At 46.2% G+C, this 17,965-nt stretch overlaps 1 protein-coding gene across 1 annotated transcript; it reads left to right on the top strand.

The window, feature by feature from the left end:
- The first annotated feature begins 188 nt into the window (after positions 1-188).
- On the top strand, positions 189-11,466 carry LOC135071297 (exocyst complex component 4). The gene is made up of 10 exons (XM_063965087.1): positions 189-320; positions 836-997; positions 1,822-1,991; positions 3,281-3,434; positions 3,926-4,049; positions 4,704-4,861; positions 6,072-6,295; positions 8,814-8,910; positions 9,641-9,806; positions 11,213-11,466. The coding sequence occupies exons 1-10, from the start codon at positions 264-266 to the stop codon at positions 11,347-11,349; spliced, it is 1,449 nt and encodes a 482-aa protein (XP_063821157.1). The 5' UTR covers positions 189-263; the 3' UTR covers positions 11,350-11,466.
- The last annotated feature ends 6,499 nt before the right edge of the window (positions 11,467-17,965 follow it).

Genomic DNA, 17,965 nt, shown 5'->3' with positions numbered 1-17,965 from the left:
CGGTACATGCATGGCGAATACACAGCATGTAACACAGAGCATGTAATTTATATATTATTTTAGAGAATATAACGATCTGAGAAACTTTTTTCATTATTAAAGTTCTCTACAATGAAGTTATCAAATCGATAAATAAACCGAAAACTGTACAAGCAAAGGCTTGCACATCCCTACAATTTGTGTTTCTGATTTTGTGAAAAGTTGGTGACAATTTTAGGGGCGGAGTTTTTAATAATTTTTCCAAAATTATTCCTGATAGCGAGATGTCTTCACCACCACCAACAAAACCTCCTCGCGGGGTAAAACAGGGAAAAGAAACGGTACGTTTATAATCAATGTTTGTCAACTTTACATGGTCACTAACTTTTCTAAATTAATTGGTTACTTAATTTACGAACTAGTTTTCTTTAACAATTTGTTCCAACTAAAATGTACGTTAATTAGCATGTATAATGATGTAGTTTCCAGGTAGAAAGCCAAGTGAAACTTTCAATAGAAAAAATTTCAGATTGAATGCCTGAGATCTTTCAAGCATAGATTAATAAAGCCTTTATTAATCTAAGCTTTCAAGCAGAAAAAAATATTGTTAAGGATTATGCACATCCTTTCTTCCTCAAAATTGAGGTTAAATTATCATAAACACTGTAATATCAAGTGCATCTTTTAGCTTCTCGTAGTTTAGTCCAATTAGAAACTTATATGAGAGACCTCTCTTACTTTACCACTAATTACTGCACATATTTCTTGTAACACAGCATCTTGTAACATAGCATCTGTAACACAAAATAGGAGAATGTTTATCTTGATGAACTATTTTCAATTGTCCGTTTTGCAGAGTGGTCTATTGATGTCAGTGATCCGCACCCTATCGGCGAGTGAGACAAACGAACAGCGCGAGAAAGAGAGGGCGAAGTTGGAGAAGGAGTACAAGAAGAGTGATGCACGGCTCGATGAACTGGTCGCTGCTCATGCACAAGAGATTATGGACGTTATGCAGGTTAGTCTAGAAAATAAAGATATTCTTGAAATGAACCAGTGTTGTGTTTTAATTCATAAAAAAGTTTTAGTCAATACATTGTCCATTTTATGGTATTGAGAGAACTAAATAATGAATAGTCTTATTGATTTCTTTGTAAATTGTAATGGAGATTTTCTCATAAAATCCTCTTACTCTAATTATTTATGTGATACTGACAAAAGTTCCACTGCTACTAAAGACTGAAGAACCACTCTAATGCTTATCAATCAATAAATTCTCAAAGTCTTAACATCGCCAGTTGCTTTGATTGTTATACCTGTTGCTTTAGCTACTATACTGTCCTGTGTCTACACCCCTGCTCCATTCATTAAAAGCAAATAAATGATGATTCTGTTTCTGATTCTCCTTAAGGTTCTTCTTCTTCCTCGGTCCCTCACTGATGAGGATGGCGACCACAGATAGTGTTCCTCCACTCATAAGCTTAAGGCCGGCAATACTCGGACAGCTCGAGCAGTTAGTCAGTGATCAACATACACGCAGCGCTCTTGATAACTGCTCGAGCAGTTGGTATTAACTGTTCAACAAATCACAAGCGCGCGCGCCGTGGAATGAAGAAAGTAGGCGGATGTAACTGCGCGAGAGATATGGCTGGCGACTGCTTGACCGCACGATGAAAATTCACCGTGCTGTCGACCGCCCGAATCAGTTGCAACTGCTCGAGCGGTTCGTGTATGTGCGTCCATAGAACTCTGCAGTCGCAGCTTGAAGCTGTCGACCCTGACTGCTTCAAGCGGTCCGTATATTGCCGGCCTAAGGTTCACACCACTCAAAATATTTTCCAGAAATTCAGCAGCGTCAGTGCAGCGCTAACAGTGTGGGGGCAGCACTGTGACGCAGCGGTAGCCCGCTTGGGCGCCTGCCGTGGTCTCTTGCAGCTGCGAAGGGACGATCTGAAGCGACTGTGGGCGGACTCTAGGACGCATCATTATGCATTGCAGATGTTGACTGACATGTGAGTTGAAGTTATTGAGTTGAGTTGAAATTGAATACTGTTCATGATTATGTGTAACTGATAAAAGTTAGCAAAATTATTATATCTGATCTGATCCACAACCTGTTCTTCACTTTCCAAATGGGTGAAATGTAGAGCTTTTTAGTTAAAAATACAATTATGGTTAAAGAAATTTATTCTCAAAAAAGACAAATAGTCACTTATAGCCTGACCAGGAACATAAAAACCCTGGCATAGAGGCGCGTCAATTGCATTTGATAGTGCAACACTGAGTACAGTCGTACCTGTGTTAAATTAATAGGCTAACTTTATGCATCAGGATTCAGGATTACGGGCTAATTTGACATTTTCATGAATTAACAAAAAAATATTATTATAGGTAACCTGGTTTAAATAAATTACATGAATTAGTAGGATTTATTTTATTATTCATCAATAATCAAATTCAGAACTTGAATATTCAACTGCAATGTCTGCTCATGAACGCTACAAACTCGGTACTTCTTTTCCAATTCCATAAAATTCAACACTTAGAGAGTGACAAAAAACTTTAAAATAGGTAGTTGAAACAAACCACAGCTAATTTTCATACTGGACTGTACTATACGATAAACATGTCAGTCAATTTGACACCCTTGTCGGAAAAATTATTCAATGAAAATATTGTCCGAACCCTTATTATTTCTCTTCGACAAATACTTGAACACATTGTGAACCACTTTTATTTCACGACTATAAAAAGATTTTAGCAATTTAATTCACAAAATCAATTGCGCACATTTAAAATAAAGTTTGTTTACACTTTGACAGCAATAGACTGACATGCAAGGTGACATGTCAATGAAGTTTTCAGTTACTGTTGCCATTAAAAGAAATTAGTACCATTAGTTTTCCGCAACATGGCGAGGGTTTTTATGTTCCTGGTCAGGCTATACATGAGAACATCATTTACATGAGTATTCAAATAGATCGTTCAAAACGCTTATTTTATTCATAGGTAGGTACTCATTTAGTGCATTCGTATTATTATTTTTTTTTTTTTTCAATTCTATGACAAATCTAATTCTTGTCAATGTGAATGATGTTTATCTGGACCTGCCTTTTAATTGAGTAATGTTTTTCATTATCACGAAGTGATAGACTTCCCGTGGCTGAAATAATGATGAAAATAAATCATCTTGTCATTGGTTTTTTTTATTTAAAATTTACGATGCTGTGATCCAAAATGAGACAGTGCCATCTATCGGTCCAAACCTAAACTTACACATGTTGTTACTATGTTGCAATAGCGAACGCGTGGTGGTATCAGAGCGTGAAAGCCGCTCGCTTGTAGCGGCGGGTCGCGTGCTAGCGGCGGCTCACACGCTACGAGCGGCGCAGGACACGGCCGCCACGACGCTGGCGCACGTCACCGCGCTGCACGCCACGCGACAGCACCTCGAGGTCAGTGGCCTGTAGTGACGGCGGTAGCGGTGGAGCGTGGGAGCCGCTCGCTAGTGGCGGCGGGTCGCGTGCTAGCGGCGGCTCACACGCTACGAGCGGCGCAGGACACGGAAGCCACGCGACAGCACCTCGAGGTCAGTGGCCCTCAGCACTAGTCCTTCGAGCCGGATGACATCTAATTTCATTGGAAGGTGCCAATGTCTTGTACAAGGTTTGCTTAGTTTGGGACTAGAGGCGCAGTGTAGTCCAAGAATATTTATTTATTTATTTAATGGTCCTTCGAGCCGGATGAAGTCAAGTCTAATATGATTGTAAGGCGCTAACAAATCTCTAATGTGTAAAGGCTCTGCGTAATATGCTACATAAGGATGGAACAAAGATTCTGTGACCATTAACTAAAAGGAACAATTAACACAAGTTCAAATTATTCACATCAAAAAAATACCCACAAAGGTAGTTGGATGCTTAAAATTAATTTGTATTATTTACAGGCCAAAAAACAAGAGCTGGTGGAGGTAATCGTGCGTCGCATCAGCGAAGCGGTGTACCGCGGTGATCGCGGGCCGCTCTCACTGCGGATGTCTGCAAGGAGGCGCACTGCGCTTCTATTAGCTGGTAAGTAAGGGAGACTTTTGTATGAACTTGTGCCACATCCCTACTGAATAGTCTGATTAAAACTTTTGCCTCTTTAGATTGTTACGTCCGTATTCACAAACATTACTATGAGGTCTCGCAGTGTGTGTCGACGCACAGGGTGACACACGAACCAATCATAGAGCTCTATTTAACGCTTTGTGTTAGATTTTCTGCTTTACTTAAGCAACCATAGTTTGTAAATACAGGCGTTAATTTGTGATTTTTCCTTGTCCCAGAAAGCGAGAAAATTTTGTATTTTGTCAGAGAAAAATCTTCAAAACTTTAAAGTCTTCTTAACGCTATCCATCTTATGTTGTTGTCATCATCATCATCATCATTTCAGCCATAGGACGTCCACTGCTGAACATAGGCCTCCCCCAATGCTTTCCACGTTGATCGATTGGTAGCGGCCTGCCTTCCTGCATCGGCCGTCAGTTCTGCGTACTATGTGCCCTGCCCATTGCCACTTCAGCTTGCTAATCCGTCTGGCTATGTCAGCGACTTTAGTTCGTTTACGGATCTCCTCATTGTTGTTGTAGATATCGTGACATCTATGTAGTTAGTTGCGAATAGATGCTCTTTAGATTTATTCTTGTGCACTAGCAACTGTATCATATCTATCACATTTTCTAGAGCTAACCAAAACCGAGGAGGTAACGGACGCGTACTTGCAAGACATTACTCCTGAGTACGAGGCATCACTGTCGGAGGAGGACCGCACTTTCGAGACCACCGTCATGATTTCGCTCGAGGCATTGGGAGTATTGGAGCAGCTGAAGGAAGCCACTGAGGTAAGAATCCAGTCACTATTATGTTAGGGTCCTAACGAATATTAGTAATAATTAATTTGCGGATTCATGACATGACATGAGCTCCCCTGGCTTACCTGGAAGTCTTTAAATAGACTTCGGACGCAGGTTGGCCGTAGTAAGGACAATCTGGTCAGGTGGGGATTCTTGGATGGCTTAAACATGGAGTGCAGGTGCGGTTTTGTTCCCCAGTCGACGAAGCACCTGATGTCATGCCCTGAGTGCCCAAGCAACTGCACTCAGGAGGATTTGATGAGTGCTACTGACAACGCCACTCTTGTGGCGGAGTTTTGGGCTGACACTGTGTAGGTTTGTGGTCGACACGAAAAGAAGAAGAAGAATAGCAGATTGTATAAAAATAGGTGCTGTAATTCTCGCCAGCCTGATTACAACAAATTATGTAGGACTACGCAGTAATCGTGCGTCGACGGTGGTGTCGGAAGGCGTTTGTGTGAGCCGAGCGCAGCCGATGATGACGCTGTCGGCCTGAGGTGACGTCAGTCATCGTATAGATGACCCACGCTGAACTGTCCCACCAAACTCAATGACAGGGGGGCGCTACCATCGTTCAACTATATGGTTTCCAACATGGCAAAAATCGGAACCAGCGATCCGGTATTGACGGTGGCGCCCCACTGTCAATGTCATCGATAGGACAGTCCAGTATTTTGGAACTAAACGTCGCTCGCACGTCTCTTCCCGCGCGTTGTTGGCTTCCCAACAGTTATCTGCTTGATCTGCTATAGAATTTCCCACAAAAATTTCTAGATCGATTCGACGTCACACTGCTTCCACCACCTTCAAGGTCGCTAGTTCGATCCTCGTCGACCGCCGAACTATTGTGTTTAACCCCCATTGCAGCATTAACTTACCTAAAATTTTGGGTTAGCAGAAATATTTTTTTACCACAAAATGTAACAAAAACTACGTAGGATAAAAATTGCATTCAGTAACACTTCACTCTCCACAATAGACCCAAGAACTTATACATAGAACTAATTTTTTTTTGTTGTTTCAGTCAGTAGATTCTTTGAATATTTAGCTGTTAACTGACTTTCTGACCACTGGAAAATGAAAATTATTTGCAGAATGACCACATTAGATGTTACATAATAAGATAGAGCAGAACACAATAAGCATTGCTTAGTTACTATACAGCGCACATAACATCGATATAAATCATTGTTCCCAGAAATTCAAAGTCCAAATCCAAGACGAGCTCCTCGAAGTGATCGGCAGCGTATCGGAACGAATCATCGAGTACGGCGCAGGATTGCCGCTGGATGACGTCGAGCCGTGCGAGGGAGATGGCGTGACGCCCGACGCGCCGGGAGTGACAGAGACGGGGCGAGCGCTGGCTAGCCTGGTGCAGACGCTTGCACATGAGTTCCGCGCAACTATGCTTAGGAATAGAAGGTGAGTGATATAGAAAACTAATGCCCGTTTTCACCATCAATCCCTAATTTTAAAGCGACTTTTATGAAATATTAGGTAATACCTAACAGGAATTTCGTTTTCACCAACACATAAGGGACAACTTAGGCCTTATTGGATCACTTTAAAACAGGGGCCCGATTTTCGGCCGCCTAAGTGTTAGGTGACAGTTATATTGTCAATCACGCCTATTCGGCAAAATGGAAACTGAATTTAATGATTTTTTTTAAGCTTTTTATGCAATTGAGACAGTGGAAACACTTTTTCACTCAAGTTTATTCAGGCGGCCACATAATAATATTATAGAGTGAGACAGGATTACATACGGTATAGATAGTAGATATTGGTACGTAGTAGGTACTTATTATTATTCTGTGATATTGGTCACTCATAACTTCTCATAACCAAGCTATATTTCTGGCTTCGTTTGTAGTCCCGAGAGCCCTAACAATACCTTATAATTAGATATAATAAAGATTTGATAGGAAGGAGGGCTGCACTAAGGCTTTCTTGGCCTCAGTGGGGGTAAATGAAACACAACGCGGACGGTTGATATCTGGTTTATTACTGTTATGCTATTGCTACTATACAAGAATTTACACAATTCAATGTGTCCAGTCCAATGTGCCGTCGGTGTAGAGTGCCTACGGTGCACGTTGAGGGTTCATGGGCCAGTCGGCTAGCATGTAGGTCGCGGTCGATGCTGACGTGCTCGTACAGTATCCTTGTGGGCAAGTAAAATTAAAACCAATTTATCTTTTTCCTTGAGGGAAAAATTTTGCTTCATTTCTTTTTTCCATTGTCGTTTTTATCGTTAAATCGCACAAAACTACACACAGAACTCAACAAAATATCTATCAAAATCAATATGTACATTTTTATTTTCATTTATTGTGGTGCAGCAGTCATCTTGACATTTACTTTTTTTAAGGCAAAGGAATTACATTATGCACCCAAACCACAGATTACATAATAGCCCAAATATCTTTTTTGTCTTTGATAATAACTCAAAAATACAAAAAGACATTAGTTTTGGTCAACTATTTCTTAGTTTTACTTTTATTTCATTTGTTTCTGTGAAATACGTAAGATATTCCCAATAAAATATTTTATCGGAAAGTACCGGTTTTTCAAACGTCACTAGGCGCACGAAGAAACGCCACCTGACAAAAGAGTCCCTACTTAGGTTTACTATAGCATGGTGAAATCGAACTTAGGTTAGTGGGCAGTTTAGGCGATCGTTTAACCAAAGTGATATTTAGTTAGCAAACGCTTAAGGGATTGATGGTGAAAACGGGCATAAGACTTGTTTCACCACCCATAAAGTGCCTAATAGCCTGTAAGAGCTCCTAGAAGTGATGACGCCTGCCGTGCGAGGGAGACGGCGTAACGCCCTACGCGCCTGGTGTGACAGAGAAGGGACGAACGGTGGCTAGCCTGGCTCAAACGTTAGGTTCACCAAGCTTATGAATAGAAGTTGCATTTATAGGTCAACTTTACAGCGGCTGCAAAGGTCACTTTGAGGTTTGTTACTTAGGAAAAGGCATCTACACTTCTATACTATCTATATCTATACTAATATTATACATACGAATGTAACTCTTAGGAAAAGGCATCTACACTTCTATACTATCTATATCTATACTAATATTATACATACGAATGTAACTCTTAGGAAAAGGCATCTACACTTCTATACTATCTATATCTATACTAATATTATACATACGAATGTAACTCTGTCTGTCTATCTTGCTTTCACGCCTAAACCACTCAACCGATTTTGATGAAATTTGGCATAGAGATAGTTTGAGTCCCGGGAAAGGACACAGGATAGTTTTTATCCCGGTTTTTGGAACAGGGACGCGCGCGATAAAGTTTTTCTGTGACAGATAAAATTCCACTCGTGCGAAACTGCGGGCGGAAAGCTAGTTATACCAGGCCTGTTCATCTCCGCGAGTTTACATCGAAAACAAAACACGCACGATGGCCCACCTACAGGATACTATTCGACAAGGCCTCACATACGAGCGAACATTGACTCACGCACGCGTATTCTTGTGTAAGATGGAAGAAAATAAAGAAAATGCTGTACTAAATACTGTGCAGTATTTAACTGCCTAAATAATAATAAAAACACAGAATTTACTTTTTTAAGTTGCCTCAAGACACTGAGAGGTAAATAAGTAGTTAATATTATTCATGATAATTCATGCTAAATCATGTATTTCCTCCGCCATTTTCCGCAGTTTGGCACCTCACGTCACATCACTTTACCGAAGTCAGCCCTATAGCTTCGGCGCAGTGCCGATCACTGACGTTTGTCAACAAAATGGTGCTTGACTCTTGAGACAGGCTAAATTACACCACATTGTTAATGACATTGAGCATACATTTTTTTAAATACCTTCGCGAAGTAAAACTTCTGTACTTAGTACTTATTATTATTACTATAAACATTACTCACTTGTAAATATCAACAACATGAATCTTGTTTCAGGCTCTTACAGCTGTGGCGCGCTGCCCTGCAGAGGCATAAGATACCCGACTCGTGCCTCCACACGGAACAGCATTACTGGAGCGCCGTACAGCAAGTTGTAAGTCTATTATAACCATTACAAAAAAATCAAAAATCAATAATTGTTAGTTCAAAACGCCTACGCGCCTGTATAAAACTCGTTGTCGATTGTAAAAAGTCAGTAGTCAATAATACAAAGCTAAAGGATCATCACGTCTGTGTTTCAATTCACTAGCTACGCAAATAACAACCCTAAATCAAGCTATCGGAAGGAACAATAATATTTATTCAATTTAGACCACAAGTGGCACTTATGAACGTCAAATATATTTAAAAAAAAAGGTAGCCCTTATGGGGCACTTTACATGTCTCCTTATCTTTTGGGCCCTACCAACGCTTCGAGACAAACATAAGGCAAGTGCTGAGAAGAAACGCCGGAACAAACTCAGTCACCACTTATTGCCAGGAATTATCTAACGGTAAGAATAGCCGAATTTAAGTACATCAAATATGTGCAGACTGAACTGACCACGCATCCTTGTCATCAAACTTTTCAAAAGGGAGTTTAATTGACTACGTTTAAACGATATACTGAATGTCACGGGAAGCACCTGGATGCAGGCAGCGCAGGACCTATCGTTGTGGAAATTCTTGGAGAAGAACTTTGTTTGGCTGGAATGAAAGATAAAACTGGTCCTATGAGCCGGATTAATCGGGTTTATTTGGAGTAGTTTTTTTTTCTCATCATGTGCACTCAAGTTGCACACTAAAGCTGTATGAGTTTGTTCAAGTTATATTTTTCTTTTCAGCTCCAGCTTCTCCTAACCGAATACCTAGACATCGAGAGTGTGAACCTGGCACTAGTGCGAGGCCCCGGCGCGGCCGCCAGCGAGCAAGGCGCTGACTTACGCTTGGCGGATTATTTCGCTAAGAAGCGCCCTACGAGGCGACGACCTAAGCTGTTTAAACTCAATGGTGAGTCTCATTGATAACTCCAATATATTGTTGATCCAATATATTGTCATCTGCTGCTGTCCTAGTGCGTAAGGTTGGTGTATGTGTCAGACAGACCTGGTGACTCCGCAATGGCGCTTGGATCGCTTGTCATCAGATGCCGGTTAGTCCCAACGACCCCGGTGGATCTGCCCCCTCAACGGGGTGGATGGGAAAAGTGTTTCATTGACCCCGGTAGTCATAGTCTTAGCGTTCAACGGGGTGGATGGAACACATTATGTGTCAACCACCCCGGTATTTCAATTAACGTGACGGATGACACAGATCTCATAGGATCCACCTCGGTATTGCATACCTAAATAAAACGAGTCAATCAGTTATAATAATTAACAGTCACTGTTCAAAAAATCTTCAGCTTTCATTACCCAGTCATCATGCCAATTTGGGATCTATTATACAGGGTGTTTCGTATAAGGTGTCAAGCCGAAGGCAGGTGATAGGTGAGGACTAGACCTATCGATTTCCCCCCATGTATGTTCTACGATTTTAGTTATATCCCTTACCACGAGTGAGATAAGTTGAATCCCTTACCATGAGCGCTAGCATGGTCGTCAGTTTTGTGTCCTGTGTGCCCTGCCTGATGCCTGATGATAATAAATATCACGTGTTTTTTTTTATCCACAACGAGGAAACACTTGGCCTGCATCTCACCTGATTCCATCCGGATTCCATTAAGGCCGAAGGTGCAGCGAGCTACACCCGGAATCCTCACGGTGGAACTGGCTATCTTAAGCCGGGTTTTCACAGTACGAGTTGGCTCGGACCGAGTGGACTCGTACGAGTTAGGTCGTATAGGAGTACACTCGTATAGCGGTTTTCACACCGAGTATTCACTGCGGTCCGAGTGTCATTCGTATCCCTCCATCCGAGATGACGTCGGGTGATTTGCTGCTGAGAGGTGTAGAAGTTGTAGCAGATATGTTAAATTAGAAGAAGTTCAGAATCACGAAAGGGAAAAAGAACGAAGAAAGAGACAAATTTGGACCCGAAAATGGGTTTTAAGACGTAATGAATTTGGTGCATCAGATATTTTTTTACGTGAAACTGAAAAAGAAGATCCAAAACACTTCCTCCGCATTCCACAACACTTCCTCCGCTTCATATAGCTCCACAAACCGCAAATTATCACGTTCACTCCACTTCTTCTTAGTTGTCGCCATTTTGATTTTCTGAAAACCATCCGAGTCAACTCGAAAAGTTGAGTAAGATCCGAGTCCGCTCGGATTGAGTACCGACGTCCGAGTGCACTCGGATTAGGTGTTTACACGATACGAGTACCGTCCGAGTAGTCATCCGAGCCGACTCGGTCCGAGCCAACTCGTACTGTGAAAACCCGGCTTTATTACCTTTGATTGCTGTTATTCTAGTGGGCGCGACCCCGGCAGCCGCTAGTGGCGCGCGACGTCAGCGGTATCCTCTAGTATGCCGGCCTGATCCTGCGCATCTTCACGCTGTATTACCACATCTACACGCTCTCTGCGCTGACATCGAGCCCGCTGGGTGAGTCTTATGTACTTGTGATAGGGACCATTGTCCCGTGACAGCGCTACCCTCTAGTGTGCCGGCCTGATCCTGCGCATCTACACGCCGTATTACCACATCTACACGCTCTCTGCGCAGACATCGAGCCCGCTGGGTGAGCCTTATGCACTTCTGATAGGGACTATAGTCCCGTGGCAGCGCTACCCTCTAGTGCAGGGTTTCCCAATTTTTTTTTTGCCAAGGAACCCTAATTGATTATACTTTTCCTAGCGAAACCCCCGTACTACTCCGCCCGCACGCCCTGCCCCTCCCTTGTGCGTAAACAAGTCGGTGCGAGCGAACAACGTCGGTCACGAAACGTGGGATAATATTTTTTACGGAACCCTTGCAACCTTTCCACGGAACCCCAGGGTTCCGCGGACCATCATTCGGTAACCGCTGCTCTAGTGTGCCGGCCTGATCCTGCGCATCTTCACGCTGTATTACCACATCTACACGCTCTCTGCGCTGATATCGAGCCTGCTGGGTGAGCCTTATTCACTTATGATAGGGACCATTGTTCCTTGATAGCGCTATCCTCTAGTGTGCCGGCCTGATCCTGCGCATCTACACGCCGTGTTACCACATCTACACGCTCTCTGCGCTGACATTGAGCCCGCTGGGTGAGTCTTAGGATGTCAGGGATTATTCCTTGATTGTAATCCGTTAGTGGCGTGACGTCACACGCTGTTAGGGTCATAACGAATATCAGTATAAATAAAATAGTGGACTGTATTAAAATAGGTGCTGTGATTCTCGTCAGCCTTATTACACGAGGTGACGTTAGTCATCGTACGCCGCCCGCACGTCTTCTCCCGCGCGTTGTTGGCTTCCCAACACACGCCGAGGCTTTCGCATGGCGTGGGTTTGTTTTGCAAGCGCAACTTTTAGGCCCCATAACTTATATTTGTAGATATATTTTCATGATTCTTTCGCACTTATGGTTTATTTTACTTATACATTATTTCGAAATATTAATAGAAAAAAGTTGGAAACTTCTTCGTTGTATGAATGTGTCTGTGGTGTGTAACTGATATTTTCTAGACTTAATTTACTTAAAAACTTATTATTACTGTAACTATGACAATAACCGGGGTTTTTTTTTATGGAGTTTGACAGATTTTTGACGTTAAATAAGATGGTGCAACTAGACCTTAATGTTTCGTTTTCACAGGGGCGGCGAATGCTCGCTCCGAGCATTCATCACGGACTACGTGCGCGCGGGCGAGAGCGAGCGGCTGGCGGCGAATGCTCGCGCGGCCATCGACGCCGCCATGAAGGCGCCGTCCGCCTGGCGCCAGTCCGTGCGCGCGCCGCCTACAGCGAGCGGGCAAGTTTGTCTTTACTACAGGGGCGGCGAATGCTCGCGCGGCCATCGACGCCGCCATGAAGGCGCCGTCCGCCTGGTGCCAGTCCGTGCGCGCGCCGCCTACAGCGAGCGGGCAAGTTTGTCTTTACTACAGGGGCGGCGAATGCTCGCGCGGCCATCGACGCCGCCATGAAGGCGCCGTCCGCCTGGCGCCAGTCCGTGCGCGCGCCGCCTACAACGAGCGGGCAAGTTTGTCTTTACTACAGGGGCGGCGAATGCTCGCGCGGCCATCGACGCCGCCATGAAGGCGCCGTCCGCCTGGCGCCAGTCCGTGCGCGCGCCGCCTACAACGAGCGGGCAAGTTTGTCTTTACTACAGGGGCGGCGAATGCTCGCGCGGCCATCGACGCCGCCATGAAGGCGCCGTCCGCCTGGCGCCAGTCCGTGCGCGCGCCGCCTACAACGAGCGGGCAAGTTTGTCTTTACTACAGGGGCGGCGAATGCTCGCGCGGCCATCGACGCCGCCATGAAGGCGCCGTCCGCCTGGCGCCAGTCCGTGCGCGCGCCGCCTACAACGAGCGGGCAAGTTTGTCTTTACTACAGGGGCGGCGAATGCTCGCGCGGCCATCGACGCCGCCATGAAGGCGCCGTCCGCCTGGCGCCAGTCCGTGCGCGCGCCGCCTACAACGAGCGGGCAAGTTTGTCTTTACTACAGGGGCGGCGAATGCTCGCGCGGCCATCGACGCCGCCATGAAGGCGCCGTCCGCCTGGCGCCAGTCCGTGCGCGCGCCGCCTACAACGAGCGGGCAAGTTTGTCTTTACTACAGGGGCGGCGAATGCTCGCGCGGCCATCGACGCCGCCATGAAGGCGCCGTCCGCCTGGCGCCAGTCCGTGCGCGCGCCGCCTACAACGAGCGGGCAAGTTTGTCTTTACTACAGGGGCGGCGAATGCTCGCGCGGCCATCGACGCCGCCATGAAGGCGCCGTCCGCCTGGCGCCAGTCCGTGCGCGCGCCGCCTACAACGAGCGGGCAAGTTTGTCTTTACTACAGGGGCGGCGAATGCTCGCGCGGCCATCGACGCCGCCATGAAGGCGCCGTCCGCCTGGCGCCAGTCCGTGCGCGCGCCGCCTACAACGAGCGGGCAAGTTTGTCTTTACTACAGGGGCGGCGAATGCTCGCGCGGCCATCGACGCCGCCATGAAGGCGCCGTCCGCCTGGCGCCAGTCCGTGCGCGCGCCGCCTACAACGAGCGGGCAAGTTTATCTTTACTTATTACTAGGAATGTTATGGATAAATGTAGTTTCGGTTATTGATACGGTTACGGATATAGGAATAATATTATACCGGTTACGATACGGATATTTTTTTATTTCGGATATCCGAAAGTTTCGGTTACGATTACGGATATCCATAACATCTCTGTTTATTACCCAGTGAAACAGCAAATTGACAAGTACAATAAAAGTTACCAACTGAGACTGGATAGTCTTTGCCTTGATCACGTTCACAGTGTCAGCACATTTATCACGTATAGTGCTGATGCTGTGACGTCATTTACCTTTAATCTATATTGTATAAATAGTCACGCAGTTCGCATTATTAAAACAGACATATAGCAGAGACTAAACCAACTGTTGTCTCATTCATACGGTCTCCCAACATGGCACATTTTACAACTAACGCAAACTTAACACTAAACAAAGAAAAGAAAACTTGTTGATTACTTAAAAATAAAGCGTGTCCGCAAGGCAAAGAGGCGAGGATGCTAACTGCATTTCCTCGCTGGAAAGCAATAAAAGGAAGGCCTTTATGCAAGGAAAGAACCAGCATTCAATTTTTCCGAATTTTTTATTAATTTAGGGGAAATAGTCACACACACCAAAAGGCGCAAATAATTATGTAATCATTAGCAAGTGACTGAAATTTACGCCGTTTGGCTAATTTTATGCAGTCAAAAGTGGTGGATGGTGGCAGAATGTGCTTTATTCTCATAGTAATAGTGTATGTTTTCGCAGGCAGAGCCACCGCGTGATATTCTCGTGCTGCGGCGCGGGCTGGCAGGCGGTGCGGGACGCAGCTTTGGCCGCCAAGCGCTGCGGCGCGTGCGGCGGGCCCGACGCCTTGAGAGCTACTACAGGTTAGTGTAGCTCTTATTGCCGCAGCAATAGGGACTAGTTTCACAGGGTGAACCCGCGTGACACTCGTGCTGCGGCACGGGTTGGTAGACCGTGCGGCGGGCCTGACGCTTTGAGAGCTACTACAGGTAGTCATAGCAGGCCTGTTCATCTCCGCGAGTTTACATCGAAAACAAAACACGCACGATAGCCCACCTACAGGAGACTATTCGACAAGGCCTCACATACGAGCGAACATTGACTCACGCACGCGTATTCTTGTGTATGATGGAAGAAAATAAAGAAAATGGTGTACTAAATACTGTGCAGTATTTAACTGCCTAGATAATAATAATAACAGAATGTACTTTTTTAAGTTGCTTCAAGACACTGAGAGGTAAATAAGTAGTTAATATTATTTATGATAATTCATGCTAAATGATGTATTTCCTCCGCCATTTTCCGCAGTTTGGCACCTCACGTCACATCATTTTACCGAAGTCAGCCCTATAGCTTCGGCACAGTGCCGATCACTGACGTTTGTCAACAAAATGGTGCTTGACTCTTGAGACAGGCTAAATTACACCATATTGTTAATGACATTGAGCATAATTTTTTTTAAATACCTTCGCGAAGTAAAACTTCTGTACGTAGTACTTATTATTATTCTGTGGTCATAGTTCTTATTGCGATAGTGACTAGTGTCGCAGAGTGAGGGCTGGTGCGCGTGCGGAAGCTCTGACGTCTTTAGGGCTACTACAGGTTCGTTTAAGGACGAAGCCGGAACTCGCGCGGGCGCCTGCACACGTGTCGTTATCGAAAAATAGTTTAAGTAACGCAGCGTGACTGGACGTGTGCGACAGGTTTCCACGTGCGCGGCGGTGGGTGAACTTACGTCATGGGCGTGCTATAAAGCTTATATTCACTTGGGCATGCTGAGGCGAATGAGCGGCTTGGCCGAATGAGCCCTCTCATTAACCATCAAGCCAGCGCGCGGCGTCGAATCGACCGCGCCTAACACATTTTCGTTCATAAATTTTTTTTACTTGTCATACATATTTTCTCATTTTTAGTAGCCTGTCGCTTGGTCATTGTGAGCGAAATAAAGAGCTTACCTCAGCTCTCTGCGCTTTTCCCACCTCTTCTTTTGTTTTAGTCGCGGCGCCGGCGTCGAAAGCACGCCACGCGCCTGTCGCCGAAAAGATTACGCGCGGCACCCTATAGGTATTTTCATTTACGCGCGACCGCTGCCGTTACAAATGACCGCGCGCCCGCTTGAAGGTTATTGGGACTTCGTGTACCTGCGCAAGTTTTAGCGTAGGCTCTAATCCTTATTCAATTTTTGATATTAACCATCTCCATATTAAAATATGAAGTATTTATTTTTCCTAATGCATTATTTCTCCCCGCAGCGGCGTTAGGCGCGCTAGCAGCAGCTTGTCGCGCGGCGCACGCGCGTGTGGTACCGGCGCAGGCGTCGCGCGCGGCGCGCTGGCTGGCCGACGACGACATCGTGCGCTTCCTGCAGTCGCTGCCCAACTGGCGCGCTGCTATACAGCCTACGCCTGCCTCCGCTGCTAGTGCGCAGGTCAGTGACCCATACTTATACACCTGTTTCTAACCCCGAGAGATCCAACCCGATACAACAGAAAACAACAAGCCTAACTCCAGTGTATCTGAAGAAGGAACATTCCGTCACGCTCCAAGCTGCGTTCACCGCCAGCGCGCAAGTCAATAACCCTTCCATCGCTCTCCCCAACCTCGCACAGTTAGGGCACCCAGATAGCTCCAACACGATATCTGTGTGTGTGCGCCCGCCTCCGCTGCTATATTGCGCAGGTCAGTGACCCCAAGCCGCCGCGTGGTGCGGCGCAGGCGTCGCGCGCGGCGCGCTGGCTGGCCGACGACGACATCGTGCGCTTCCTGCAGTCGCTGCCCAACTGGCGCGCTGCTATACAACCCACGCCTGCCTCCGCTGCTAGTGCGCAGGTCAGTGACCCTCGAGCTGATAGACCGCCCTGAGAGATGCAGCTCGATACAACAAGAGAGATAGAAGCCTTATGAAGATACATCTCCTCCACGATGCAGAATGCGCCCGTCTTCATCAAGTCAGTGATCCTAAACCAAGTGGTACGGCGCAGTCGTCGCGCGCGGCGCGCTGGCTGGCCGACGATGACATCGTGCGCTTCCTGCAGTCGCTGCCCAACTGGCGCGCTGCTATACAACCCACGCCTGCCTCCGCTGCTAGTGCGCAGGTCAGTAACCCCTTCCTCCACCCCTCTTTCCAACGATAGAAGCTAAATCAGATAGCTTCAATATGATCCCTGTGTGTATGGCGCGCTCCAGCCTCCACTGCTAATACACAGATCAGTGACCCCACGCAAGTGTTGTGCGCGGCTTGCTGGCTGGCCGACGACGATATAGTGCGCTTCCTGCAGTCGCTGCCCAACTGGCGCGCTGCTATACAACCCACGCCTGCCTCCGCTGCTAGTGCGCAGGTCAGTGACCCACACTTATACACCTGTCTCTAACCCCGAGAGATCCAACTTGATACAACAGAAAACAGCAAGCCTAACCCCACTGTATCTGAAGAAGGAACATTCCGTCACGCTCCAAGTCGCGTTCACCGCCAGCGCGCGGGTCAATAACCCTTCCACCGCTCTCCCCACCTCACAGTTAGGGCACACAGATAGCTCCAACACGATCTCTGTGTGTGTGCGCCCGCCTCCGCTGCTATATTGCGCAGGTCAGTGACCCCTGGTAGTCGCGTGGTCCGGCGCAGGCGTCGCGCGCGGCGCGCTGGCTGGCCGACGATGATGTAGTGCGCTTCCTGCAGTCGCTGCCCAACTGGCGCGCTGCTATACAACCCACGCCTGCCTCCGCTGCTAGTGCGCAGGTACAAGCATTCATCATCATCATCATCATCATCTCAGCCATAGGACGTCCACTGCTGAACATAGGCCTCCCCCAATGCTTCCCATGTTGCCCAGTTGCTAGCGGCCTGCGTCCAGCGCCTTCCTGCTACCTTTATTATGTCGTTGGTACAAACATTACACAACACATATACACAGCTTTAAAGCGAGAGATCTAAATTGATACAACAGAAAACAGCAGGCCTAATCGCAGTGCATCTGAAGAAGGAACATTCCGTCACGCTCCAAGTTGCGTTCACCGCC

The sequence above is a fragment of the Ostrinia nubilalis genome, chromosome 4 (genome assembly GCF_963855985.1).
Source record: "Ostrinia nubilalis chromosome 4, ilOstNubi1.1, whole genome shotgun sequence".
Taxonomy (NCBI): Eukaryota; Metazoa; Arthropoda; class Insecta; order Lepidoptera; family Crambidae; genus Ostrinia; species Ostrinia nubilalis.
Note: the sequence above shows the minus strand (reverse complement) of the source record. Positions and strands in the feature narration are given on the sequence as shown.